The sequence below is a fragment of the Malus sylvestris genome, chromosome 13 (assembly GCF_916048215.2).
Source record: "Malus sylvestris chromosome 13, drMalSylv7.2, whole genome shotgun sequence".
Classification (NCBI taxonomy): Eukaryota; Viridiplantae; Streptophyta; class Magnoliopsida; order Rosales; family Rosaceae; genus Malus; species Malus sylvestris.
In genome coordinates, this window is record NC_062272.1 from 3,490,577 (window position 1) to 3,516,927 (window position 26,351).

General features: G+C 39.2%; 5 protein-coding genes across 13 annotated transcripts; 3 read left to right on the forward strand and 2 right to left on the reverse strand.

The window, feature by feature from the left end:
- Positions 1 to 1,925: 1,925 nt before the first annotated feature.
- On the forward strand, positions 1,926 to 5,897 carry LOC126594934 (transcription factor bHLH49-like). Its single transcript, XM_050261212.1, has 8 exons — positions 1,926 to 3,723; positions 3,802 to 4,026; positions 4,095 to 4,160; positions 4,266 to 4,334; positions 4,592 to 4,663; positions 4,761 to 4,961; positions 5,124 to 5,211; positions 5,295 to 5,897. The coding sequence occupies exons 1-8, from the start codon at positions 2,842 to 2,844 to the stop codon at positions 5,330 to 5,332; spliced, it is 1,641 nt and encodes a 546-aa protein (XP_050117169.1). The 5' UTR covers positions 1,926 to 2,841; the 3' UTR covers positions 5,333 to 5,897.
- Positions 5,898 to 6,181: 284 nt separating this feature from the next.
- On the forward strand, positions 6,182 to 11,663 carry LOC126594933 (putative pentatricopeptide repeat-containing protein At1g68930). Of its 7 annotated transcripts, none has more exons than XM_050261205.1 (6): positions 6,182 to 8,770; positions 9,184 to 9,522; positions 9,685 to 9,805; positions 10,239 to 10,603; positions 10,771 to 10,960; positions 11,190 to 11,663. In XM_050261205.1, exon 1 carries the CDS (start codon positions 6,293 to 6,295, stop codon positions 8,522 to 8,524), a length of 2,232 nt encoding a protein of 743 aa, XP_050117162.1. In that variant the 5' UTR covers positions 6,182 to 6,292; the 3' UTR covers positions 8,525 to 8,770; positions 9,184 to 9,522; positions 9,685 to 9,805; positions 10,239 to 10,603; positions 10,771 to 10,960; positions 11,190 to 11,663. The 7 variants fall into 7 exon arrangements, with proteins under 7 accessions (XP_050117162.1, XP_050117161.1, XP_050117168.1 ...); XM_050261204.1 differs by having other exon boundaries at positions 10,282 to 10,603; XM_050261211.1 differs by having other exon boundaries at positions 10,282 to 10,603; positions 11,260 to 11,663.
- Positions 8,955 to 11,301, reverse strand: LOC126594935 (uncharacterized). The gene is made up of 5 exons (XM_050261213.1): positions 11,149 to 11,301; positions 10,362 to 10,984; positions 9,836 to 9,944; positions 9,451 to 9,771; positions 8,955 to 9,209 (listed from the first exon to the last, which is right to left on the reverse strand). Exons 1-5 carry the CDS (start codon positions 11,299 to 11,301, stop codon positions 9,156 to 9,158), a joined length of 1,260 nt encoding a protein of 419 aa, XP_050117170.1. The 3' UTR covers positions 8,955 to 9,155.
- Positions 11,664 to 11,736: 73 nt separating the features above from the next.
- LOC126594932 (putative U-box domain-containing protein 42) lies at positions 11,737 to 17,004 on the reverse strand. 3 transcript variants are annotated; one of them, XR_007613481.1, is made up of 6 exons: positions 16,777 to 17,004; positions 15,286 to 16,443; positions 14,876 to 15,185; positions 13,155 to 14,774; positions 12,372 to 12,439; positions 11,737 to 12,243 (listed from the first exon to the last, which is right to left on the reverse strand). XR_007613481.1 is itself a non-coding variant. In XM_050261202.1 (5 exons), the coding sequence occupies exons 1-4, from the start codon at positions 16,780 to 16,782 to the stop codon at positions 13,189 to 13,191; spliced, it is 3,060 nt and encodes a 1,019-aa protein (XP_050117159.1). In that variant the 5' UTR covers positions 16,783 to 17,004; the 3' UTR covers positions 11,737 to 12,439; positions 13,155 to 13,188. The 3 variants fall into 3 exon arrangements, 2 of the variants coding, with proteins under 2 accessions (XP_050117159.1, XP_050117160.1); XM_050261202.1 differs by having other exon boundaries at positions 11,737 to 12,439; XM_050261203.1 differs by lacking the exon at positions 16,777 to 17,004 and adding an exon at positions 16,666 to 16,686 and having other exon boundaries at positions 11,737 to 12,439.
- Positions 17,005 to 19,683: 2,679 nt separating this feature from the next.
- LOC126594936 (DNA-directed RNA polymerase 1, mitochondrial-like) lies at positions 19,684 to 26,236 on the forward strand. The gene is made up of 18 exons (XM_050261214.1): positions 19,684 to 20,762; positions 21,142 to 21,399; positions 21,482 to 21,615; positions 21,725 to 21,791; positions 21,944 to 22,002; positions 22,109 to 22,226; positions 22,407 to 22,520; positions 22,685 to 22,816; positions 22,899 to 23,315; positions 23,430 to 23,480; positions 23,619 to 23,689; positions 23,916 to 24,000; positions 24,244 to 24,396; positions 24,474 to 24,548; positions 24,740 to 24,829; positions 24,995 to 25,157; positions 25,241 to 25,344; positions 25,474 to 26,236. Exons 1-18 carry the CDS (start codon positions 19,941 to 19,943, stop codon positions 25,582 to 25,584), a joined length of 3,024 nt encoding a protein of 1,007 aa, XP_050117171.1. The 5' UTR covers positions 19,684 to 19,940; the 3' UTR covers positions 25,585 to 26,236.
- Positions 26,237 to 26,351: the final 115 nt, after the last annotated feature.

Sequence of the window (26,351 nt, forward strand, 5' to 3'; positions counted from 1 at the left end):
GCAGGGTGCATAAACCAGATGGCTTAATTAGTTTCTTAATTGATTATTAATTATTCCATTAAAAAGTGCAGTGTGAAAAATGAGTTAGATTTTAGGCCATTGACCAAACAAACCAGATTAAAGATGTTATTAAGCTCATGTCCCAAGGTGCAATGAAGAACAATGCAATGAGATAAGATAAGCCCCCCCCCCCCCCAAGCAAAAGTTGGCAATGTCAGTTGCTAGCTCAGCTCAACTGGAATAAATCATCTGCTTAAACTAACGCAATTATTCAACTTAATCGAATACAACAGAGTTAAAAAAAAAACCCAAGTAATTAAAATAAATATATAAATAAACAAGTGGTGGATTGTCTCAATAAGTTAAGATTTTTCTCTTTAATTCATCGCGTTTCAAGTTTAACTCTCTCGCTTTTTTGTGTAACTTAGAATAGTATTAATATCACTTATGATAAAGAAAACTCAAGTAAAATAAAGAGTTATTGGTTAAAGTGAGTAAGTAAAAGTAAAGATTTGGGTTTTGGGGAGGAGAAGGGAGAGTGTTATTTATAAAGAAAACTCAAGTAAAATAAAGAGTTATTGGTTAAAGTGACTAAGTAAAAGTAAAGATTTGGGTTTTGGGGAGGCGAAGGGAGAGTGTTCTTTATATTTTACCGTGGCAGTGTGCGGCGGTGAATCATCAAGAGCTCTCTTTTTTATGTAGGCGTGGGTATAAAGGCAAGACCATTGCCAATTGTCAATACTCTTCTCTAAAAGCATTAAGCGTGGCAGTGCGGTTACACTAAATAATCTCTCATCTAAAACCATCATTTCTAATTCTCTATGCAAATCTAAAACTATATTAGGGGTGGATTTGGTTCCCATCGGTTTGATTTTTTGTTAAAACTAAAAATCAAATTGAAATTATTGTTTGATTCCGTTTGGTTTGATTTTGTGTTAGTTCGGTTTTTTTTCACATTTGATATTTACTTATCTTTTAACTTTGTCTTGTTCTCGTTGCATGGAATACTTTATTAAAATAAAAAAACTAGTTTTGCCTACCCGTGTAATAGTAGCAGCAACGCTGTTTACTTTGAGGGAGTAAGCAAAGTTTGCCTACTCAATTGATTACTTCATTGGTGCTTGGTTTTGCCTATGTGACTCGTCAAAACTCAAAAGAAAGTAGAATTCTCTCTCATTCAAATTTTCCTACCCTCCAACCCCTTCTATTTGAATGTCTTGAATCATGATTAAACAACGTCAATACTTGGTGTTGACTTTTTTTATAAAGAGAGAAAAAAAAAGAGTGAGGGGAGATTGAAGGGGAGAAGGACAGAGAAAGAATCATACTCCCATAAAAAAGAGTTTGTTACTCATTTGCCTACTCCTCTACATCTCCAATAGTGTGCAAAGGGCATATGCAAAAATGTAGTGTGACAAGTTGCGTACTCAATTACCTTATAAAAAGTGTGTCACTTCAATGAATAGGAAAACAAAGTAGGGAAATTTTATTATTATTTTATTTTCATCTTTAACATCTACTTTTATCTTTTACTTTTGTCTTCTTCCTTCACATTAAATACTTTATTATAAATAGGGACATGGATCCTTTCCAGATCCATACAGTATAATCCTAGTGATCCACCAATTCGGGTAATTGAAATTTGATCAAACGGTTAAAGTTATTATAACTTTTAAAGTGGGCATCTGTTTGTAACTGTTGAATCAAATTTCAATAGTTCGGATTGATGGATCCCTAGAATTAGGATGCATGGATCCGGAGAGGATCCATGTCCTATATGATGTGAGACTCCATGGCAATTTCAAAATTAGGGTGTTGGCAAAATTTAACTACTAAATTAGCTACTGTATTGAACATATTTTTGCCTAAGTAACTCGTCAAAATGGCTTAAACTACAAATTTATCTGCTCCAATCGATCTCCCATAAAAGGGAACCTAGTTTCTTGTTCTCTCTCTACAAAATTAAAGCCTTTGCTTTTATAAGCAGCTCTCTCTCTCTCTCTCTCTCATGTTTTTTGGTTGTGTGACGGTGAGTGTAGCCAGAGCTGCTGAGCTTAAAAACAGGAAGGGGTTTTGAACAAAGCCAACCCAAAACCCAAATTGAATGAAAGATTGCTTCAAGTAGAAAGCTGGAATGGAGGACAGAGAGCCAAAAGTAGCACAGAATCCCAAATGGGTTTCTTTCTATTACCACTTTTGAGTTGGGTCTCTATCTCTCTCTCTGTTTCACAGCTGAAGGTTTCTTGCAACTCTTACTAGGGTTTTGAATGGGGCATTTATCATGCTGAAATCAATGTTCTTTATTTAATTGACTGCCTCCTCCCCTAGATTTTTACCTGCCCTTTCTTTGAACTGTTTTTTTAGCCTTCTGCCTTGGGACTGCTTCGTCTGATCAAATTTGGTATTGCAAATTTGAGTGGTCATTGAAAATGGTAGCTGCTACTTTGGAGTGATATTTGATACAGTTTTTTTTTAGTTACATGGGTTTTGTTTCACTGTTTTGGAATTCTCCTGCTCGTTAATTGAATTCAAGTATGGATCTTTCTCCCAAAGCCCTTTTCTTTGTGTAGTTATCTTCACATAGCACATGATTTCTTTACTTTTGGGGTTTCCTGAGGTAATTTTTCTCAGAGCTGCTTGAAGTTTCTTCAATTGCAAATTTAAAGTTTACGTCTTTTGAGATTATTCGAGTTAAATTATACTTTCCCTTACTTCCCCTGTTTTTAATTTGCTTTTTTCTCTGCTGTTTTAGTCAAATTGAAATTAGGGTTCTAGGGTTTTAATTGGGGGTGATCAAAATTGGGAGATTTTGGCTACTTTTGGTGTTCTGTTAGAGAAAATATGGATATGGTTGACCAAGATAAATTTGAATTAGAGAATAGGAATGATGATCCTATGAATTTTTCACCTGGGGTTACACCAGACTGGAGATTTGGTGGCTCCAATCTCACAAATACATCCATGGGATTGGTTCCCACTGGAAATTGTTTGGCAGTTGGTTCGTCTTCTCGGCCCTCGGCTTCAATGGCGGAATCGTTTAACCCGACACTCTGGGATCACCCAACCAGTTCACAGGACTTGGGGTTTTGTGACATGAATGTTCAGAACAGTGCAAGCACTTCAGACTCAATAGGAATTAGGAAAGGTATTCCTGCCTCTTTGAGAAGTAGCATTGATGGAGCACTTGATATGTGTTGGAATCCGCCGAATTCGATGTTGAAAGGGGGAATTTTCTTGCCAAATGGGCCTGGAGTGCTCCCACAGAGCTTGTCTCAGTTTCCAGCCGATTCTGCATTCATCGAGCGTGCTGCGAGGTTCTCGTGCTTCAATGGTGGGAATGTTAGTGACATGGTGAAGCCTTTTGGTGTTCCTGAAAGCATGAGTATGTATTCTAGGGGTGGGGGAATGATGCCATGGACGCAAGAAGGTAACGGGTCGAAAGGAGTTTCCGGTGTTCAATCTCAAAGGACTGAGCTAAATGGAGATGTTTCTTTGCCTATGGAGCAAGGGACACCTGAAGGGAGCCCACTGAAGAATGAAAAAAAAAGTCAGAGTCTTGCTAAATCTGGTGATGAAGCAAAACACGCTATTGGCGGGTCTGGTAACGAGTCCGATGAAGCTGATTACAGCAGTGGTGGCGGTGCTGGTCAAGAGGAAGCATCTATGCTGGAGGGTGCAGAACCATCTTCTAAGGGCTCTAAGAAAAGGAAAAGGAGTGGGCAGGTAAACCATCATCTTGAAAAGTGCCTTATTTTTTTCGTTATTCAGTATGCATGTTGGTTAATTTATCTTTGATGGCAGGCTAATGAGCTTGATCAAGCCAATGCACAACCACCCTGTGAATCGGCAATGGATACTACTGAATTTCAAAAGAAGGGAGAGCAACAACCAGCTTCAACTCCCAACAAGACTACCGCAAAACAGGGAAAACAAGGGTCTCAGGCATCCGATCCGCCAAAAGAAGATTATATTCATGTTAGAGCTCGAAGAGGCCAGGCAACAAATAGTCACAGTCTCGCAGAAAGAGTAAGATATCATGTCGAAATTTGTTTCATCATTAAACTAGGGTGGGAGTTGATCGGTTTTTGCAACAGGTCAGAAGGGAGAAAATCAGTGAGAGGATGAAGTTTCTTCAAGATCTTGTGCCCGGATGCAGCAAGGTTGTCTTCTCTTGCTGGAATTAATACTTAAATAACTAATTTGTGTCATATTCTCACCCGAGAGTCGCCTACCTTCCGTTTATGAAAATCAACTGGTTATTGCAGGTAACTGGGAAGGCAGTGATGCTGGACGAAATCATTAACTACGTACAATCATTACAACGGCAGGTTGAGGTATGAAAACTTCCTCGGTATATCTGGTAATTGATCTGTCCTGCATGTTGGATCGGAATTGATCTTATTAAGTTTTCGTTGCTAGATGTGGGTGCTTAACTTTCTGCAAATTTTGTTTATGGATAAGACCTATCCGTAGCTTTTTATGTTGGTAAGGTCTTGCTTCTAAGAAAAAGGTTGCAAATAATGTATGAGGAGCTAAAACGTCAGTAAAAAGGTACTCAATCACATCTCACAGTGACTTCTTCGTCTTGTAGTTTTTGTCAATGAAGCTGGCAACAGTGAATCCGCGACTCGATTTTGACATTGAAGGCCTCCTTGCAAAAGACGTAAGTCATTTTACCTACATTCCATGAGAGTGCAGAAGAAATCTTCTGCATGTATGTTCGCCATCTGATTCACCCTTGTACATTAATTTCCACACAGATCCTTCAGTCACGGGTTGGACCTTCATCAACGCTGGGGTTTTCTCCCGATATGCCTATGGCTTATCCACAACTACATCCATCTCAACCAGGACTTATCCAAGCTGGCCTTCGTGGGATGGGGAGCTCCTCTGATCTACTTCGGAGAGCCATGGGTCCCCAAATGACACCTATCACTGGAGGGTTCAAGGAGCCTTCTCAGGTATCTTTCAAACGATGGCTAAAATCGTGTTAGACGAATTTCCATGTTTAACCGGATAACATCCCATAAACCATGTACACCTGAATGTTATTCGTCTGCTCAGCTTTCAGTGTGTCTATATAATGTTACGACTGAAATTCATAATCCTACGTTTGGCTACAGCTACCGAATGTGTGGGAGGATGAGCTCCACAACGTTGTCCAGATGAGCTATGGGGCCGGTACTCCCCCCAGTAGCCAAGATGTGGATGGTATGCATCATTAGGTTTTACGGACAACATTTCTCCGATATCTCCCCTGTGTCTTCGGCTAATTTCTCTTCCAAAAATTGCAGGATCAACGCCACCGGGCCAGATGAAAGTTGAACTTTGATTATACGATTCATATTAATGCCACGACACTGTTCCGCCCCCATATCTGCACAATACTACCTTGAAGAAATAACAATGATCATGATATTCTCTTTTCCCATCACCTGTGATGACGAAGATGCCATCGCAATATTTGCCGGAAGCTCAGGCCGTCAAATTCGAAGCTTCCGGCGGTCTGTAGAAATATAATGCAGAAGTAGGTGACATGTTTGATATTATAAGAAGCATTATATGATGGTATATAGGCAGAAAAGGTGAATTTGTTTGTGTTCAAGGCAGTGGATCAGAGAATGTACAGAAATAGAGATGGGCGGTAACAAGAAATTTTCAATGAGAATGTTGGTAATGTTTTTGTTAATTTTAGATTAACAAGCTGTTTTATGTTATATCATTCAAGTCCACATACAACAAGAGTCAAGCATTATCCTACTAAGTGGGGTTGGCTGTATGAATCTTAAAACGTCACTAGGCTCAGAATTTCCTACTAAAGTGTAGTTTAAAATGATTTCTTCTCTCATCTTGTTACATTTTTAACATATATTTATTTTATTTCTGCAGCTTGTATATTTTTCGGTTACAATGGAGGGGAATCGAACTTTTTATCCAATGTTAGCGCATTTCTTCACATACTCTCAATATGGCGGGACGACATATTGAATTGCTATAACTTACGGTTTGAGGGACATACTAAGATGCAAGAGAAATATCAGTCGACTGACCTAATTCATGCCTCATAAACAATAATTAGATAATAAAATTTGAAAACATATTTTGGACTATGATTTGAATATTTACTTCCACAAATATTTTATATAAAAATAAGAAGAAAAAAAAAAATATATATATATATATATATATATATATATGACCTCCTCTAGCATACTATAAGCACGAACACATGAGATCACAAACTACTGTAAATTACAGTTAGCTTCTGTTTGCCGCCAAAGGCCTTTCGGTGATGTCTTTTTCCTCAAACTACTACTGCAACTTACTCAAGCTCTGCAGCCAAGCGGGAAGCCATGCGCAAGCCAAGAAGCTCCATTGCTACATTATCAAAACCGTGACTAATCCCGAAACCTTTCTTCTCAACAATCTCGTTACTACTTACGGCAGATTGGGCAACTTAAGCTATGCCCGCCATGTGTTCGACCAAATCCCTCACCGAACCCTTTTCTCATGGAATGCCATTCTCTCCGTTTACTCGAAATCGGGTCACATTTCTGAGATGCAAGATATCTTCAATCGGATGCCGAGCCGAGATGGGGTGTCTTGGAATTCAGTTATTTCGGGGCATGCGTCATGTGGCTTCGTTGCTGAGGGTGTCAAAGTTTATAGCTTGATGTTAAGGGACGGGCCGGATAATTTGAACCGGATTACTTTCTCCACGATGCTTGTGCTTTCGTCGACTCAGGGATGTGTGAACTTGGGTCGACAGCTTCATGGGCAGATAGTGAAATTTGGGTTTGAATCGTATGTATTTGTTGGTAGTCCTTTGGTGGACATGTACTCGAAAGCGGGGTTAATTTTGGATGCAAAGCGGGTTTTTGATTCAATATCAGAGAGAAATGTGGTTATGTATAATACGCTTATCACCGGGCTTTTACGGAGTGGATTGATCGAAGAATCTGAATGTTTGTTTTGTGAAATGCCTGAAAAAGATTCAATTTCGTGGACCACAATGATTAGCGGGCTTAACCAAAATGGTGCAGGCGGAAAAGCACTTGCTAAGTTTAGAGAAATGAGATTGCAAGGCTTAAGCATGGATCAATATACATTTGGTAGTGTACTGACCGCGTGTGGAAGCCTATCTGCCTTGGAAGAGGGCAAGCAAGTTCATGCGTATATCATTAGGACTGATTTTATAGATAACATCTTTGTTGGTAGTGCTCTTGTTGACATGTATTGCAAATGTAGAATCATAAAATCTGCGGAAACAGTTTTCAAGAGAATGAGCCGCAAGAATGTAGTATCGTGGACTGCATTGCTTGTGGGTTATGGACAAAATGGGTACGGTGAAGAAGCTGTAAGAATTTTTTGTGATATGCAGAGAAGCGGGGTTGAACCAGATGATTTTACCCTGGGAAGCGTAATTAGCTCATGTGCCAACCTAGCAAGCTTAGAAGAAGGTGCCCAGTTCCATGGCCAAGCTCTAGCTTCAGGTTTGATGTCTTTTGTTACAGTTTCAAATGCACTGGTCACATTATATGGTAAATGTGGGAGCATCGAAGACTCCCATAGGCTGTTTGATGAGATGAAAATCAGGGACGAAGTCTCGTGGACGGCCTTGGTTTCAGGGTATGCCCAGTTTGGAAAAGCTTATGAGACAATTGAGTTGTTTGAAAGGATGTTAGCCCATGGTTTGAAACCCGATGGAGTTACTTTCATAGGGGTTCTTTCAGCTTGCAGTAGAGCAGGACTAGTGGAGAAAGGGCATCAGTATTTTGAATCAATGGTAAAAGAACATGGAATTTCACCAATTATGGATCACTACACTTGCATTATTGATCTTCTCAGCCGAGCTGGAAGATTAGAAGAAGCAAAAAGCTTCATAAATAAGATGCCATTCCGTCCTGATGCAATTGGTTGGGCCACCTTGTTGAGCTCGTGTAGACTTCATCATAATATGGAAATTGGTAAATGGGCAGCTGAATCTCTTCTAGAATTAGAGCCCCAGAATGCTGCAAGCTATATCTTGCTCTCAAGCATCTATGCTGCCAAAGGGGAATGGGATGAGGTGGCCAAATTGAGGAGAGGAATGAGGGATAAGGGGGCTAGAAAGGAACCAGGGTGCAGTTGGATCAAATATAAGAACAGAGTGCACATCTTTTCAGCAGATGACCAATCAAGTCCATTTTCGGATCAGATATATGCTAAGCTGGAGGAACTGAATAGAAAAATGATAGAAGAGGGGTATGCGCCAGATATGAGTTCTGTTCTTCATGATGTTGAGGAATCAGAAAAGATGAAGATGCTTAATTACCACAGTGAGAAGCTTGCAATTGCGTTTGGATTGATATTTCTTCCTCCTGCCCTTACCATACGAGTAGTTAAAAACCTTCGAGTGTGTGGGGATTGCCACAATGCCACTAAATACATTTCCAAGATCACCAAGAGAGAGATTCTTGTAAGAGATGCTGTCCGGTACCATCTATTTAAAGACGGAACTTGTTCATGCGGAGATTTCTGGTGATGAGATTGTGAGTGTCAAAAGCTGCTGGAGAGGATTGTAAACCATATCATTTCCTTGATTTGAGAAGATATTTGTTACACAAATGCAATTGAGAGCTGTTGTGCATGAAGCGACTATCCTGTTGGAACTTTCTTTTTATCTGAGCTTCTGAATCCTTGCAAGGTTATGAACTGGAAATGTTTTTATCTCAAGATTCCAACAGCTGTGCTCAAGCTCCAAAGAAGGAGGATCTCATCACTTGAAGATGTAAGTTATGATTAAACATGTTCTACTTGTTTCAGGTTGAGAGGGCAAGTCATTAAACATCACTTGGTGACTTATTGGATTATGTTTTGGAGGACTATCTCTGCGGACCCTTTGCTAACTCGATCGATGCAATGTTTACTCTGATAAATTGATTGCTGCAAGTTTAAAAGAAGGTTCTTAAGGGTTTTCTGAACTGTTTGTTAAATGAATTGCATTTCCAATAAACTCATGTCTATACACTCCATACAAATAGTACAAGCAACATCTGTAATAAACGAATGATACGAATCATAAGAAGCAATACGTTGTCTCTGCTGGAATTACAAGATATATGTTTTTATTCATTGTGAATCTCAGGCGTGAGCAGAAAATAGTCATCTAACTTTCATTCGGACTGCTGTGATCTCTTGTAGGAGTCATCTTGAGCTTCTTGTTGGTTCTGCATTACGTTAAAGATGAGCTGTTAAATATAAATTTAGGGGTGTGCTATCCACACACCCCTTTTTACTTCTCCCACACCCCTTGTTAATTTTTGTCCTTTGATCTTCTTCAATTCATCCAATCCGACGGCCGAAAATTAAAAGGGTGTGAGAGAAGTAAAAAGGGGTGTGTGGATATCATATCCCTAAATTTATCATTGATGCAGATTCGGGAAGAATTCAAAGTCCAAGAAGAATTACCTGCAACTGACCACAGATCTCAATAACTTCAGCTGGAGGTGCCCAATCACCGAAGTTCCTCTCAATAAACTGGTATGCAATGCCACTCCTTCCACCGCCAACTACAAAAAGCCCCCCCTTAATTTCACCTTCTCCTTTGAAGTTTTGCTGTATCCCCATAGCTTTTGCACGCTTGTAATTTGCTCTTGCTCGAGGGTTGAAAACAAAACCTGACAGGAATTTTTCCTTGAGCAGTTTCCCTCCACCAAGTGCTTTGAAGAATTCCATTCCCCGATCATACAATACAACACCACCCCAATATCGAGGCCAGAAGTCTTTTATCTGCATCAAAACAATACGTCATCCAAAGTTAATGGTAAGAGCTGGAAATTAAATGTAGTTATACCTCTGACTCCAAATGCTCATGAAGAACTGCAAATAGTTGAACTCCCAGTGAATCAAATATGGGTTTTTTGGCATATAGCTGGTGAGCTTCTGCCCTACACATGATGCACCTGTTTCAAGTTCAATATATACAAAAGAACTTAGTTTCAAGAAAGTGCTCATACTTTGACGTAGAATTACTGAATTAGATATAGCTTTTGGAAAACTCTATTTTTCACGGTAGAGTCGAGCCAACTTTTCACGGTCATACATTATTTTTGTCTGTTTCATGTACTTCCTTTTGGATCGTAAGGCAAGGATAACATCCTATAGCAATATACTTGCATCATGTGTCTCTTCATTTTAATTTATGAATCTCTGTCTTTAAAGTGTCTTATATTTACTTAATACACCCCTATATGAAGGTTATGATCAATGATACCTCCTACTTGTCTGAGTTCATGACAGAAAATTTAGCACTTAACATAGTGGACAATACCAGGATCTGTTAAATGAAGAAATGTTGTAACGAAGAGGAAAAGATTTACCCTGGACGTCGAATGCAGAGAATCACTGCTGGTTTGTTTCTCCACAGTTCTGAAGCCTTCATCGGAGGTGTTTTGGTTTTCACCAAATGCTCCATTCCAATCTTATACTCTGGTGTCAACTTCTGAACCGAGATGTTTTCAATGGTAGAGTATGGTGCAACTTTGTCAACTACAGGAGCAGGTTGTATACAACCACATAATCTAGGATCGGCTGGCTCCATAGCAACGATCCCTTTGAAGATGTATCCATCTTTGATCTTAAAACTTGCCAGTGATTGTTCTAGAGATTTGCTGTTAATTGAACTAGTTCTTGTTGTTAATTTACTCTGGATCTTTTGAGAGTTAACAGATTGAAAACTCCTTTGAATGCTAGTATTTTTCGACGGTAAGCCCATTCTTTCTGTTGCAGCAGGGGTAGGATGAGACTTTGGTAGGTGATCTGCACAAGCACTAGTTCTGTCCATGAAACGGGCAATATGACCACGCTTCATGCCAAACTGAGAAGAAAGATCTACAGTGCTTAAGCTAATTAGCTCGGACAGACATTTCCCACTGGTCTCGAGCCTATCTCCATATTGCATCAAAGCACGGTCGTGCAGGTATGACCTAATTTCCAATGCATCCTGGAGAAATAATAATAATAAAATAAATGCCTTAGAAGCAGATTGATATAGTGATTACAAGACATGCCTTTTAGATTCATACTCAGATGTTCATAGGTTAAGGAGATGATTACTGAAAAACCGAATTTAAAACTTAATTTTGAATAAGCGTCTAAATTACTAACCTTCTCCAGTTGTGTCATGTTTAATGCATCCATATCATCAGTATTCATGATCTTCAAGGTCGGTACATCATCCCAGCCTTCGTCTAACAGCTTCGGAATCATTCCTTTCAGAACCCCATCCCCAACAAACTCCTCTATCGAAAAAGAAGCCATTTCCGAAGAAATCAGAGAATGTTCCAACAAATCAGTTCTTACTCGATCGAGTCTGTATGTAGAAATGAAACCCTATTGGTGTTAGGCTCAGCTACTCAAGATCAAGGCATATATAGAGGCCTGAGATCATAAAAAATGTTGAGTTTTTCAAAAGCATCTCATGCCGGCAATGCAAGTGATGTAAAAGTTTAGTTCATATTATTATGTTGGAGACAAAGATGCGTGTATAAATGTTGTATTAGGTTGTAAGATGGAGGCTAATTACAAAAGCTAGAAACAATATTATTGGACATCAAAGTATTGGTCAAAGGACAACATTTGATATTTGGATAATCAGCTGGAATTATATTGTCAATTTTAAAGTGCCGGCCAAGACCTGCTCCATGTCTAAGGACTAGGGAGGATTTGCTTTGGCCAACTTGCCGAGGAAAGTGTTTATTTACTTATTTTTATATTTTGATACGTATGAAAACCGGATCAAATCCGGGAATTCAAGTGTCCTGGCGTATGCTCTTAAACAATTGAGTTAAAAACTTCTTCACGAAAGTGTTTGTTACATGTAAAACAATGGAGTCAAAATTCCTCCCTTGTGCCTTGTTTGTTGTTGTTTCGGTGAATCTTATCATGTCAGTCTTATTTGTTCGATTTTTTGATGTGACATGCTAAAACAACGATACCTCTTAAATTTATTTTATTTTTCTGGAAAATTGTTTATTCAGAAAAATACTTTGAAACTTTCATCCAAAATACAAAAAGAAAACTTGATCCCAATCCAATAATTTATTGTCCAAACAAATTTTGGTTCTTCCTTTGAAAAACAACTTTTGCTTATGGCTTATTAAACAAATCTGAGGAAAAAATAACAAAAAAATAACGAAAACGCGAGTGCACTTAACTGCTTCTGAATGAGTGTGATTTAATCTATTTGGATTTGGATTGAACCTATACATCAATACACAATCAAATATTAAAAAAGAAAAAGAGAAAAATATTAGGCAAAGCAAAACAATCAAAGTTCATTTTCAATTTACAAGATGCCGTAAGAAGCTTGTATGTTAAAAATATTCTACCTTGCACTCGAGGTCCCAAGTTCGAATCTCCCCTCTCCGAGTATCGCTTGTGTCGAAAAATAGATTCCCTACATGCAGTGGCGGATCTAGGAAAAAATGTTTATGGGGTCATAGCGCGCGCAGCGCGAAATTTTTTTTTAGCCTCGTTTGGTACTTCGGACTGTATTGACTATTTCAGTCGGATAAGATAAATAGTCGTCGGATAGTACTAACTCCATTAGTCGGGCGTTTGGTGCAGTGTCGAATTAATCTGTGCATGGAACAATAATAAAGTATAGGGACTGACCCAAGATTCTGGCATAAATCACATCATAATTCGTTTATGTGGATTCATGCAAGTAAGTTTCACTTAAATTTCCTCTTTTATTGTCTTGTTACTGGCGTATCCAAATTTTTGCTTTCCCTGACAGCTTGATGTTTCAAATTAATTTCCGTATCTTCTTAATGTTCTCGTTCTCATATAGCACTCCTCCAACCCCTATCATTTCTTTATCAGAAAGACCAATTAAACTGGATAGAGTTATAAAAAGTAGGATGTATAAATATCATTCACTTGACAAAAACAGGCATGCAACCAAGCACACAACCAAGCTCATTTGAGTGGGCTGCTTCTTCTTCCTCTTCCTGCCCAGTTTTCGTTCAGGGCTTTTGTCGAACAGTTGGCGTGCCTCCGACCCCGACGACCCCAGCTCCAAGAGGTCGCATATGGGAGCTTCAAGGTTGTTTCCATGGTTTCCAAGGGGTCGTGCGACCCCGACGACCCCACTGTGGATCCGCCACTGCCTACATGGCATGTGTGCATGTGAGCATGGACGTTTTACATGGTACGGTTGGAAGCACAGGGATCGGGCATCTTATTCAAATGCTTTAAAATTTTCTCAGCGATCTGCCTGGTATCTCCAGCTCCATGATGGAAAGCGCTCACCAGTACGGCAGGCAAAACCCTGTCGTTTGATATGTCCGAAGCCGACTTACTATCCCCGCCTTTATTCAAAAACTTCTCGATCACCCAAAGCGACTTCTGCCACAGCCCCTCTTTCCTGTGCTCTTTCACCACATTCAAAACATGCTGCACAGCATTAGCCTCACTCAGCATGATCACACCCTTCTCGACGTCAACTTTGTCATCCAACAATGTACATATTGCCGACAATGCAGCTTCGACAACTTCTGCATTCTCATGCCCCAAACACACTAACAGCCTCTCAACCGCCTTCGCATCAACAATGCAGAATGAGTTTTGTGAAGAACATACCCCTCTGTGAACCGGGCACAGCGGTGTTTTCCTCCTCCTCGGTGATCCACAAGGTAGGTACTTGGGCAGGTACAACAACTTGGTTTTCTTGCTTTGTGGCAGTTTTGATAGTTTTATCGACTCTGTGGAAAGATTCTTCAACCCGATTGCTGATAACCTCTGAACTTCATCACTTGATGTTTTCATGAGCAGCTCTGTGAATACTGAAGTGAAGTTGTGGGTTCTTGCTAGAAACAGTATTTGGGGTTCGTATAGTGTTGTTGTGAATCTGACTAGAATTCCCACTAGGCCTTCTAAGTATGCGCTTATGAACCTGCTTGATGTGACATCTCCTTGGATTTGACTGATTGCTTGCAGGATTGTAGGCACTGTGTTATTGTATAGAAGAGCTAGGTTTAGTGTCAGGTTGTCGTGGGGAAGTTGCGCTAGAAATTTTGCTGAAACTGCGTGCTTCTCGGAGATGAGGGTTGTTTCAGTTGGTTTATGGATAAGGTTCTCAGGCTGGCCTCTGGTTTTGCAGAGTCTTTCTGATAGTAGGTGGCCCATATGGGGTGAAAGAACAGTTAGTAGCTTGATCGCTGTGATGGAAAGTTTTTCGTGTGGGTTGTTGATGAGTTCAATGAGGGTGTAGCTTGCTTCAGTCTCTTTTACCATCGAGACAATGGCCGCTGCTGATCTGGGGATCTCGGCAATCAACAGAAGAATTCTGATAAGGTTGTTACTTAGTTCATCTGCGGTTGCGTTCTTGAGCATGTAGATGATGTTGCACACAACATAGTCGGAAGTCAAAGTGTGACCATGAGAATTAGCGGGGAGGTTCTCAAGCTCAAGCCCGGACTCAAATATGTTTGCAAGGATTGCAGCTGCTTCACTTGTTGAGTCCATTGGTTCGTTTTGAATTTTCCGAATGAACATCTCTTCAACCATGACTTGTATAATTCCAGCTTCTTGAAGTATTTTTCCATTTGGGTGGTACAATGAGAGTTGCCCCAGAGCATTGAATGCTGCCCTTCTGGCCATCGTATTTCCGTTATGTACCATTTCGATGAGAGCAGGAGAGGCCATCTCAGCAACGTATGTTTTTTGGTCTTGCCCAACAACAATTTCCCCGAGGTAACTTGCCATCTCTATCTTTATCTCTTCACAACCTGATATTTCAATGTTTAAATCAAAACAAAGTTCTTTAGATTCTAGTAAAAAGTTCTTTAGTTATTTATGCTTGGCTGGATTGTGCAGTTCCAAAAATTACCTTCATTAAGATTCTTTAGGAGGGGTTCCATGAGTCCATTTTCTGCCATGTGTTTGATGTTATTTGGAAAATGCTCTAAATTACTCAAGATTTCTTCTGCTTTTTCCGAAGCAAAGACATCGGTATACCTTCTGTATTTAATTGTGACCAGCATAAAGATTGCTCCAGTAACTGATCCGATTTTCTCACATAATGATTGTGATCTTGAAAGCTCAAGTAAGAACAGCAATGATGCATGCCTTAGGGACTGGTGAGTACTAGAAAGCATTTTGATTGTAGTTGAAATATTTATCGTTTGCGCAATCTCTTCCTGCACAAGAAACCACTCTGTCAGAAGTTGGACCCAACAAGTGTTTGTTCTAGTCTTATTTAGTTGTTTCTCATGAAAAATTAAGAAATTAAAATTCGACCTTGCTGTTGTTATCATCTTCCGCCAGTTGCTGCAAAAGTTCCAGCGCTGCACATTTAACATCTTTGTCTTCGTACTCCAGGCACTGAACAAGCAAGGGCAATATTCCGACACTACGAACTTGTATCTTATTGTATGGGTTCCTTTGGCAGATACTGTGCACATCTTTTACTGCTTCAAGCACCATATGCTCTGAACTAGCCAAGGACAATGCTGCTCGGGCAACCTTAATCCTCTCTGCTTCGTTCCTGTCCTTCCACTCCGCTATTGTGGATTTTAGAGCTTTATTGGAATTGAAATCTTTACTTGCCAACTTCTGGCCAGTGGTTGGGCAGAAGATTTCTTCCGAGCAATTGAACTTCTCAAACCACTCAACAATTGCTTTCCTCTCGTATGTCACTCCGCTTCTTATGGTTACTGGGTCATCCATGATCTTCTTTGTCAGTGGGCAGAAAAAACTCTCATACAGAGGCTCCATGTATTCACCCACCTGTGGCAATGTCGTTATAGATCCACTCATGTTCGCATCATTTCTTTTGCTTACCCAGCTAGTGCTTTTAAGGATTTCAACCAGTTGAGGTGTATCCAAAACGTGAGGATTCTCTGTGGAAACCTCAAAATTTAGGGAGTAGAAATCCATTTCTGTCGCTGTCGGTTCTTCCTGTAGTTGCTCCTCCAGGGACCACACCTTTGTATTGAGCTCATTGATCTGAGACGCTTGAGTTCTAAGGCGAGCATTCTGCATCTCATTTGAAAGGGACCGAACTGCAACTTCTGCGTATTCTTGGTCTCCAAATGTAAATGGCGGTATCATGCTCAAGCATTCTCCTACGTTTTTAATGACCTCCTCCAGTTGTGCTATAATGAGCCTCAGTTCAGCATCTGAAAATGGTTGGACGCCAATTTGGCATCTCTCCACAAGATCTTTGGCCAAACAAACACTCTTGGATATCGACTGCAGAATTTCCATTGCATTTTCTGGGCAGTTTTCAGCCGTCTTCAACACCATAATCGCCATGGAAGCTCGATATAGGTAGCATGCAGTTTCGATAAAAAATTCCCATCCCACCTCTAGGCTTGATACCGATACTGCGATCTCTGAAATGGATGCCAATATGGTCTCTGCAAGATTCTCGATCGGATTTCCATCTTCCTTGAGCTGAAAAGAAGAACGAGACAGGTTAATTTGTACCGCTTGTGGTAGCCTTAACTGAAAAATGATTTGCAACTAAAGAAGTTAATGAAGGTTAATCACTTCAATTTTTTCATGCTATCTTATACTTAATCCTAGTCAGTAACATATCTGCTATGCTTTGCTGCTGATTAGTTTATGATGTGTACTAAAAAAATGAAATATCACGTTTCTATCGCGTTCTAGCACCTCGGAAAACTGGCTTGTGAATTTTTTTTTTCCCTGCAGACTCATAATTCTCAGACACATAAGAAGTGTAAAAGACTCTAAAAAAAAACGAGTTCATCAGAAGGCTCCTACCGACATCAAATTGAAGTTGCTCGGCAGAAGACTTTGGAAAGGCGAAACTTTCGATTACCAGTCACTGACAATCGCTTGAACGTTTCAGCAATCTCAGCGCAGAAAGTACTCATCGTTTACTTGGATTCTTAGGAGCAGGTGTGCACAAGACTTGGTCAGCTAGCAGTCACTTCTGGTTTGGTTAAAAAATTTCCTTCAGATGGACTAAAAAGCGGCTGGTATTGGTCAATTTTGCATCTGGTCTTCCAACATGATAGGGTTTCGATTGCGTTACGTTGTTATTATATGATTCTTTTGTTCTCCATTACGCGCTTCGGATTGCGTTGGCAAGTAGTTTCCTTACGTTTTATGACGAAGGCTTTGAATGGGTGATGATTCGCTCTAACAAGGTAGGGTTTTCTTCAGAACTTCAATATAGTATTCGAGCACTGTAGGTTATTTGACTTTCTTGCTGTGCAAGTTGTAACACTATATACGTAATCACGAAAATGTCAAAATTATCACTATCAGTGTATTATTCCGAAGTTATTTAGAATAATTATAAAATGTTATCACATAACTAAAATAACTAAAAACGCTTCTAAAAATGTTTAATATGAAAATTTAAATGATTTGGTTTTATAGTGGGACCAAGATTGTCAAAGGGTGTTCATACCAACACGCAAAATTGAAATCAATAATCTGTATATTATAATAAAGTAATGAAGTTGTCCCCAATCATTTCAACAGTATCATATGAAAGAGTCAGGTCAAGGTCATATAAGTGCCAGATATCAGACTCGTTCAAAAGAGCAAGCACCATCTCCTTGTATTCGTATAACTTCCAATCATCTGCCATACCAATGTATGTATCCATTTTAGTGTATATCGTCTACACATTTGATTTAAGATAAGCTAATTTTATTGTCAATCGAAAATCGATAAATTTCAAACAGATGAGAATTGACCAATGCAACACTGAATCGAGTTCTTAACATGTACTTTTATTTGTCTACCTAATTTCACACGCCTACAACAAATAAAATAGTTGAATGGTTTTAATATAACTACCAAATTAAACCATTCAAAACCAAATCTCCTTTTTTGTACCCACTAAAAGTACACATATGAATATCAAACGAAAACCTCAAATTATCATAGCATTCCCTTTCTATCTTAATTTAAAAAAAAAAAAAAGGAAACACAAATGGAAGAAAAAATTCAACAATTTTGTCTTGTAAATCATTACTACAGAGAGTAAAAAATGTTGGAAAATATTATTATTTAAATTTATTTTAATGTTTGGTATTTTGGACTTAGCCCTTTAGTATTAGTGTTTCATTTCCTTGCCTATTAGGGTTATATTAGTTTATATATATATATATGGTACTTTGTAACTCTATATAATTGTAAGTTATTCACAATGTAGCCTCTTAGGGTTTTATAGCCGTTTCGGCATTCTCGTTAGTTTAATAATATTCTTATTATTTTGTAGTCTTGTTTCGTAGCGCACTCTGATATTCAACTAAAAACACTTCAATTATGGAAGGAGGGAAAATGGGTGCAAATAACTAGTGCTCAATAGAAATCACTGCCTAGTCATCAACTCTTTGTAAGCCAAGAATAGAAAAGTTTAGGATCTAGCATGATAGTTTCAGTTACCTGAGATTTTCCAATGTTCGTAATCATTTTGCTGCTGTATAAACTAATGTATTGGCAATGACATATAATGCATATAAAGCTACTAGGGCCAATTCAAATCAGTATGAGTGTTTACTTCATATCATCATTATTACAGTTGAAACTATCCTACTGTATGTACACATATACTACGATGCAAAGAGGGCTTGCATGATTGTGAATCGTTAAAGACCAAACTATCACGCTGCAAACGTTAATATCTCTGATCAGCATTGAAGGGGGTTGATAATGCCGAAGTGGCTCCTTGAATATGTAACAAAGGTGATGTCCATCAAGCATTTGAAAAGGTGCACTATACTGCATAAACATGGGGAATGCAAAAAATAAGAATTATAAAAACTAAAGCCAATCAAACTCATGGATCTACCTTTATCTGAGCATCTTCCACCCAAATTTTATTACATCAGAACTATCATAGACATTCATTGAGTAATGAGTGACTACAAATCTGTCAATTTTGGATTAATGCCTTTCTTTTTCGTATAATGCACGGTAATGAGATTTTGAAATTTTAACAAACAACACCTCTATTCCTATTGAATTACCATTATGCAGCTGATGGCAAACAATCATATTATTTGAGTCACTGTGTTTTCAGTTTTAGTATAGATTAAATATAGCAGTGAAGACAATGGGTGTACAAAGAGAAACAATTTGATTAAATAAATAGAAAATTGTAGCAATAGTTCTTCAACTTTAACTCAATTAGAATAATGGTTTCTCAACAAAAAATATGTGATCACTGGTCCCTTAACTTGTCAATACGTACATATATGATCATTTTCGTTAACTCTGTCAAAACTTCCGTAAAAAATGAGTCACGTTTGTGGCACAAGAGGCTGAATGAAGGGGCAAATAAGCAAAACGAAAGTTTTGACGTAGTTAATGAAAATGACTATAGCTGGAAGTTTTGACGAGTTAAAGGACCAATAGTCATGAATTTCTAGTTGAGAAATCATTGCTATAATTTCCTCGTAAGTAAAAACAGGGCTTTCTTGGAAAAATATTAAATTGTTTTGGGTGTGAGAGAATGGTAAAAGAAGTGGGTGTCCAAAAGAAAAAATTTAAGAGTAAACAGAATTTCCCACGAAATTAGAACGAAGCCCACCACCGTATAAACAAATCAACCAATTGGGTCAGCCCAATTAGTTTTGAGTTGTAAAACGGGTCGACTCGGGAAAACTTCTAGCCGAAGCCGACGGTCCAACGGCTTTATCAAACGCAGAGAGAACGTAGGTTTAAGCAGGGTTTTAAAGGCGGCCACTCACCCAGTCACTCCTCCTTCCTCCCGCCACCCACCTCCTAGAGATCCCAGTTTTCCGGTTCATTTATATAACTTTTATTTTTATCACTAAATTTTGTATTTTTTTTTTAAGCTCCCAATTTTCTGCTACTCCGATAGTTGAAGATTTTTCATGTGATGTCCCGTAATCTTTCATCTCCTGCAACTTTGATTGATTAGTTTGCAGTATTCACTGGGAATTATGTGGAGAAACTTCGCCAAAAAGGTTGCTTCCAGAAAGGAAAATCTTTCCTCACAGTTTCATTTGGGTTCTGCTACTTCTTCTTCGGTGAAATTTTATCAAGAATCGAGCTTTCTCGAGAAAACCAGGCATTTCGAGGCCCGGAACTGCGCAAACAATAGGTTTTTGGTGATGGGTTTTCCACAAATTGGCGATAAAGCTTCCCAGAAGGACGAATTGGGTAGATGCAGTTTGATGAATCCGAGTTACTCTCATGCCGTTTCTGGGTTTTGTAGCTATGCCAGAGGCTATGCCAGTGCCGCCGAGGCCATTGCTTCGACGGATGGGGAGGAAGACTCGTCAGGGTCTGAAGAAATTCAGGAATTGTTGGAGGATTTGATCAGAGAGAACAACAAGGTGGAGTCCCATTTCAAGCAGACGAAGAAAGTGGTGGGTGGTATGGGAGTAGGGAAGTACAATCTCCTCCGGAAGAGGCAAATAAAGCTGGAGACCGAGGCGTGGGAGGAGGCGGCCAATGAGTACCAAGAGCTTTTAGTGGACATGTGTGAGCAGAAGCTTGCACCCAATTTGCCATACATTAAGTCATTGTTTCTTGGCTGGTTTGAGCCTTTACGAAACGCCATTGCAGAGGACCAAGAGGCCTGCAGACAACCGAACAGTCGAGCGAGTCATGCTCCGTATTTTGATCACTTACCGGCTGATAAGATGGCGGTTATCACAATGCACAAGTTGATGGGGCTGTTGATGACAAATAATGGCGGAGTAGGGAGTGTCAGGGTAGTCCAAGCTGCTTGTGCGATAGGTGAAGCCATTGAGAATGAGGTATGCGAGCTCACTATTTTCTTATTTGGTAAATTTTATAGCTGTGCTGAATTTGATTTTGGTTCCTAAGCTGCCGGTACTTTGAACATTCATTTTGGCTCAGATTTTAGTTAGTGATCAACTATCAGTTTGTTCGGTTTGGTAGAAACTTAAACTCCCTGTGTTCACACAAACGTGAACTTCGGTTTCTAGGAGTATATTTGTAATGTATAAAACTGAGTCCCTTGATGTCTCATGCCTTCATGACTAGTTGAAGGCTTTTCTCATGAGGTAGTAATGCTTCTTTCAGCATCCAGTGAAATAATGTTGACATTCCATTTTCCATTTATCGTTGGCTTTGAACATCTTAGGAGTTAAATATAGTAATCATGTGTATCAGGTTAGGATACACAGGTTTTTGGAGAAGACAAAGAAGAAGAAGAACCTTACTGATAAGAAGCCTGAAGATGAATCTGATCCTGTGGCCATTGAACAAGAGAAACTAACGATCAGCGAGCAAGAGAAATTGACCAAAGAAAAAGAGAGACTTAGGAAAAAGGTTAACAAACTGATAAAAAAGCAGAAAATGAAGCAAGTAAGGGAGATTGTGAAGGAACAAGAAGACTTGAAGCCATGGGGTCAGGAAGCCCATGTTAAGGTTTGTGATGCTTATAGATTTAAATATGCAAACTGTCTTGTTATTGTTGTTGCTATATTATCTTGGTCCTTGTACTTGCCAGGTTGGCTGTCGATTGATACAGTTGTTGATGGACACAGCTTATATACAACCTCCGGTTGATCAATCAGGAGATGCTTCACTCGATATACGCCCTGCATTTGTACATGTTCTTAAGACTGTCACTAAAGACACACAGTAAGAAATGTTGGATCTTTGTTTTACTTAAACCCTCTCTTTGTCTTGTGTCTATCTAGCTCTCCACCAGTGTCTATATTCTTATACTTCTGTGGGTTTCTTGTAATAGGAAGACTAGTAGGAGATATGGTATGATAGAATGCGACCCATTAGTTCACAAAGGCATGGAGAAAACTGTAAGTAGAACAAATTTAAAGCTGATTTGGCTCATGCTCATGATTCTAGTTTGCTTTTTTATCCGTTTTTGTTCTTGCAACTTACAAGAGTATTTTTACAAATGTATTTATACCTGAGTGAAACTCTACTGATTTCTGTTCTGTCCGAGCAGGCAAGGCACATGGTCATTCCTTATATGCCTATGTTGGTACCCCCTATCAACTGGACAGGGTATGTAGTGTTTAGATTAGTTGGACTTCGTAGTTTCAAATTAGCTAGATTAAGCACTTTGCGGGTTTTTAGCCGACTCTTATTGCCTGTTCGTATACTTTGGCAGGTACGACAGAGGCGCATATTTATTCTTACCATCCTATGTTATGCGAACTCATGGAGCGAAACAACAACGTCAAGTTGTTAAAAGGACACCTAGGACGCAATTAGAACCTGTATTTGAGGTTTGAAATCCGCAGGAACTGTTACTTTTAGTTTGTGCACTGTATCTGCTCCTGCCTTTAGAATTCATGCACAAGCTTTAATTCATCAGAAACATCCCTTAAATGTTTCCTCCAGTGTGAGGGTTCTCACTTGTACTTATTAGTTCTTCCCCTAATCTCTTGATTGTTCTCTGTATTTAGGCCCTGGATACTCTTGGAAGTACCAAATGGAGGGTGAACAAACGGGTACTTGGTGTAATAGATAGGATATGGGCTAACGGAGGCCATCTTGCTGACTTGGTTGACCGTGAAGATGTGGGTTACTCTTAACTGGATTTGGTTTTTCGTACGTCCATGTTTTGACTGAAACTATACAGCTTTGCTGCAATGTGGCATTAACATTTAATTCAGCATCTTGGTAGTTGGTACTACTGGTTTTATCAATAAATAATCTTCATTTTTCTTCCTGCTTTAAAAAGGTTCCATTGCCTGAAGAACCGGACACAGAGGATGAGACAGAAATCAAAAAATGGAAGTGGAAAGTTAAAGATGCAAAGAAGGAGAATAGTGAGAGACACTCACAGCGGTGTGATATAGAACTCAAACTTGCTGTAAGAATCATTCTCGTTAAGTTAAATAATGCAGCGCTCTTGGATACTCTGATATTAAGTAAGTTTCACTGAATGGGAACAGGTATCTCGAAAAATGAAGGATGAGGAAGGCTTCTACTACCCACACAACCTCGATTTTCGTGGTCGTGCTTACCCCATGCACCCATATCTAAACCATCTTGGTTCCGATATGTGCCGAGGCATCCTGGAGTTTTCAGAGGGACGGCGTCTTGGAAAGTCAGGCTTACGGTGGTTGAAGATACATTTGGCAAATTTATATGCTGGTGGTGTGGACAAACTCTCCTTTGATGGACGAGTAGCATTTACTGAGAATCATGTGGACGAAATTTTTGATTCGGCAGACAGATCTCTTGAAGGGAGGCGCTGGTGGTTGGGTGCGGAGGATCCTTTCCAATGCTTGGCAGCATGCATTAATCTCGCTGAAGCATTGAGAAGCCCCTCTCCAGAGACTACTGTTTCATATATGCCTGTCCACCAGGTAATTTTTCTCTCGGAATTTTAATATCATAAAAACTTACAAACAATATTTAGTGATTTGGTACAGATGGTTTTGTAACCAATATTGATCTCAGTTCTCTTTTTGCGTTGCAAGGATGGTTCATGTAATGGTTTACAACATTATGCTGCTCTTGGAAGGGACAAGGTAATGAGCCTTTTTAATTTTAAATGTTAAATAAGGTTCAATATTCTTTACAGAGCAATTATACTTTATACCTCAACTGCTTGTGTGAGTTCTTGTTTTGTTGATCAAACTGCTCATCTCTTTCTTTGTTTTTTTTAGCTCGGAGCTGCTGCTGTTAATCTTGTGGGGGGAGAAAAACCTGCAGATGTTTACTCAGGAATTGCTGCCAGGTAACTATTACTCTCTGAGATGAATTGGAGGCCAAACATACATTTTTTGGGTGTTGTTGCATTTTTAAAGATGAAAAACCTAGAGGAGTAAGCAACCTGATTCATTCCCTAAAAATATCTGTTCTCAGAAAAGGATTACAATTTGGTTATTTCCCTTGAAATTTACCACTGATAATTGATATCATTCTTATTAATTCGTCTCGGTGAAATTTTTGTGCCTATGCAGGGTACTCGATATAATGCGGAGCGATGCAGAAAAAGATCCTGCCACTAATCCAAATGCATTGCATGCTAGGCTTTTAGTCAATCAGGTTAATATCTTGCAAAAGTGGATCTGTGCGAACCTTTTCATTGGATAATGAAGCTGAAATAGTTTGCAAAAACGTTACAAATTTTGTAGAATTTTCCCAGTATTTATGACTTGGCAGCACAATAAGGTTGCAAACAAATTATTTGGCTTGCTTTGTAAAGAAAAGAATTTACTTGAGCTCTGCTCTTTGCTGCTGCTTAATATGATGTTTCTAATGTTTGGCTTTTGTGATGGGAAATTTTAGGTGGATCGTAAATTGGTGAAGCAGACAGTTATGACGTCTGTATATGGCGTTACTTATGTTGGTGCACGTGATCAAATTAAGAGGAGATTAAAAGAGCGTGGTAACATAGCTGATGACTCGGCGCTGTTTGCTGCAGCTTGCTATGCTGCAAGGGTAAGTGGATAAAACTATTGTGTTTCTGTGTCCAATGTGTCTGTGTAAGTCTATTGATTATTTTACTCTCTGAGCAGACCACCTTGACTGCACTAGGAGAGATGTTTGAAGCTGCAAGAAGTATTATGAGCTGGCTCGGTGAATGTGCAAAGGTCTGTTTCATCTACTTTGTTGTCTATTTGTTCTTCATAAGATGTGTGAATGGTGTAACTGTTAATTGCTTCAAAAGCTAAGCACTTGCACAAGGGATAGATGTGGATTCTATGTTTGATAATATCACGCCTTTAACTAAGTCCGTATTGTTCTCATACTAGTCCTGACAGCGATATTTGAACAAAAATAGGTGATAGCTTCGGAGAATCATCCAGTTCGGTGGACCACTCCCCTTGGACTTCCCGTTGTACAACCCTACCGACAATTAGGAAGGCATCTTGTAATATTCTTAACAACCTCTTACAACTTCCAATATGGCTATATATTTTACTTAATAACAAAAAGACTCAGAGTTATCATCTCTTCTAAAAATAAAAATAAAGACTCAAAAGAGTTGTTCGTTTTAAGGCAAGCATGTAAATAAGGTGCTGCTTTGAAAATGCAGATTAAGACTTCCCTTCAGGTGTTGACGTTACAAAGAGAAACTGACAAGGTCATGGTTAAACGGCAGAGGACAGCCTTTCCCCCAAATTTTGTTCACTCCCTTGACGGTTCCCACATGATGATGACTGCTGTTGCCTGCAAGAAAGCAGGCTTAAATTTTGCAGGTTTCTACTGGATTTTTATTTCCTATTGTCTTTTGCTCTCTTGTATAGGGTAGTACATTTACATGTGCTGCTAATGATTGCAGGAGTGCATGATTCATATTGGACGCATGCATGTGATGTTGACGAAATGAATAGGATACTAAGGGAGAAGTTTGTTGAACTCTACGAGGCACCTATACTGGAGAATGTGAGTATCTTTGATGATGCCGATATTTGTTTGCCTGGTGAAAATACGTAAAAATACACATCGTTGGCGTTTTCTGACTGGATTCCCATGTTCTGTTGCCTATTTAATTTGTTACTTCTATGTCTACAGTTGTTGGAGAGTTTTCAAGAGTCTTTCCCCAACTTGACTTTTCCGCCATTACCGGATCGTGGAGACTTCGATCTCAGAGATGTTCTCGAATCTCCCTATTTCTTCAACTAGTCTGATCGAGATGATTGTTAGGCGGAGGTGCCCTTCTTGGTTGCTTGAGTTCCCCAATTCATTCAATCACAAGGTGATGAAATTTTATTTATTTTCTCTCATTCAAGGGCGTGAGATGGTCAAGGAGAGCGAGCTCCGATGAGAACAAAAAAAAAAAAAAAAACTTCATGTTCGGCTGCTGCTATCAATTTGCTGCCCGTACGTGTACATATGTCGAGAAAGGCTATCTTCACCAATTAGTTGGAGATATCCCACCGGGCTTGGCCGTCTTCTGCATCCACTGTTTTGAAAGGATTGGGGAAATATGATGGTCACCAAGCAGCATTCGAGAAAATTAAGACATCCCCATGGAAGTAAAGGTCGTACCCAGTGCACAAGGCTCCTGCTTTATGCAGGGTCTGGGAGAGGTGAATGTCGGCTAGCCTTATCCCCATGAAAGTACATCAAAGAAAAATTAAATCACCAAAAGTTGATAGGAAAACAACGATAGACGAACATTGTGGACGTCACTTGTGTTTGTAAATTTTTGTTTCGTTACGATTCATTTCAACAGGAAATGTAAAATAAGTTCATGTAATGATTGTTGATTCTTGCTCGCTGAATTTTGAAGCAGAATTCATATGATTTTATTTGAAATTTACACAGGAAATTACATAGGTTGTACTGGATATACAAATACTGTTTTGTTTTTGTTTGAGATCTTCAACATTATGCATTAAAGCAACGTAAGTTCAAAGCAGAGCGACGGGCTGGCGACTCATTTCTTA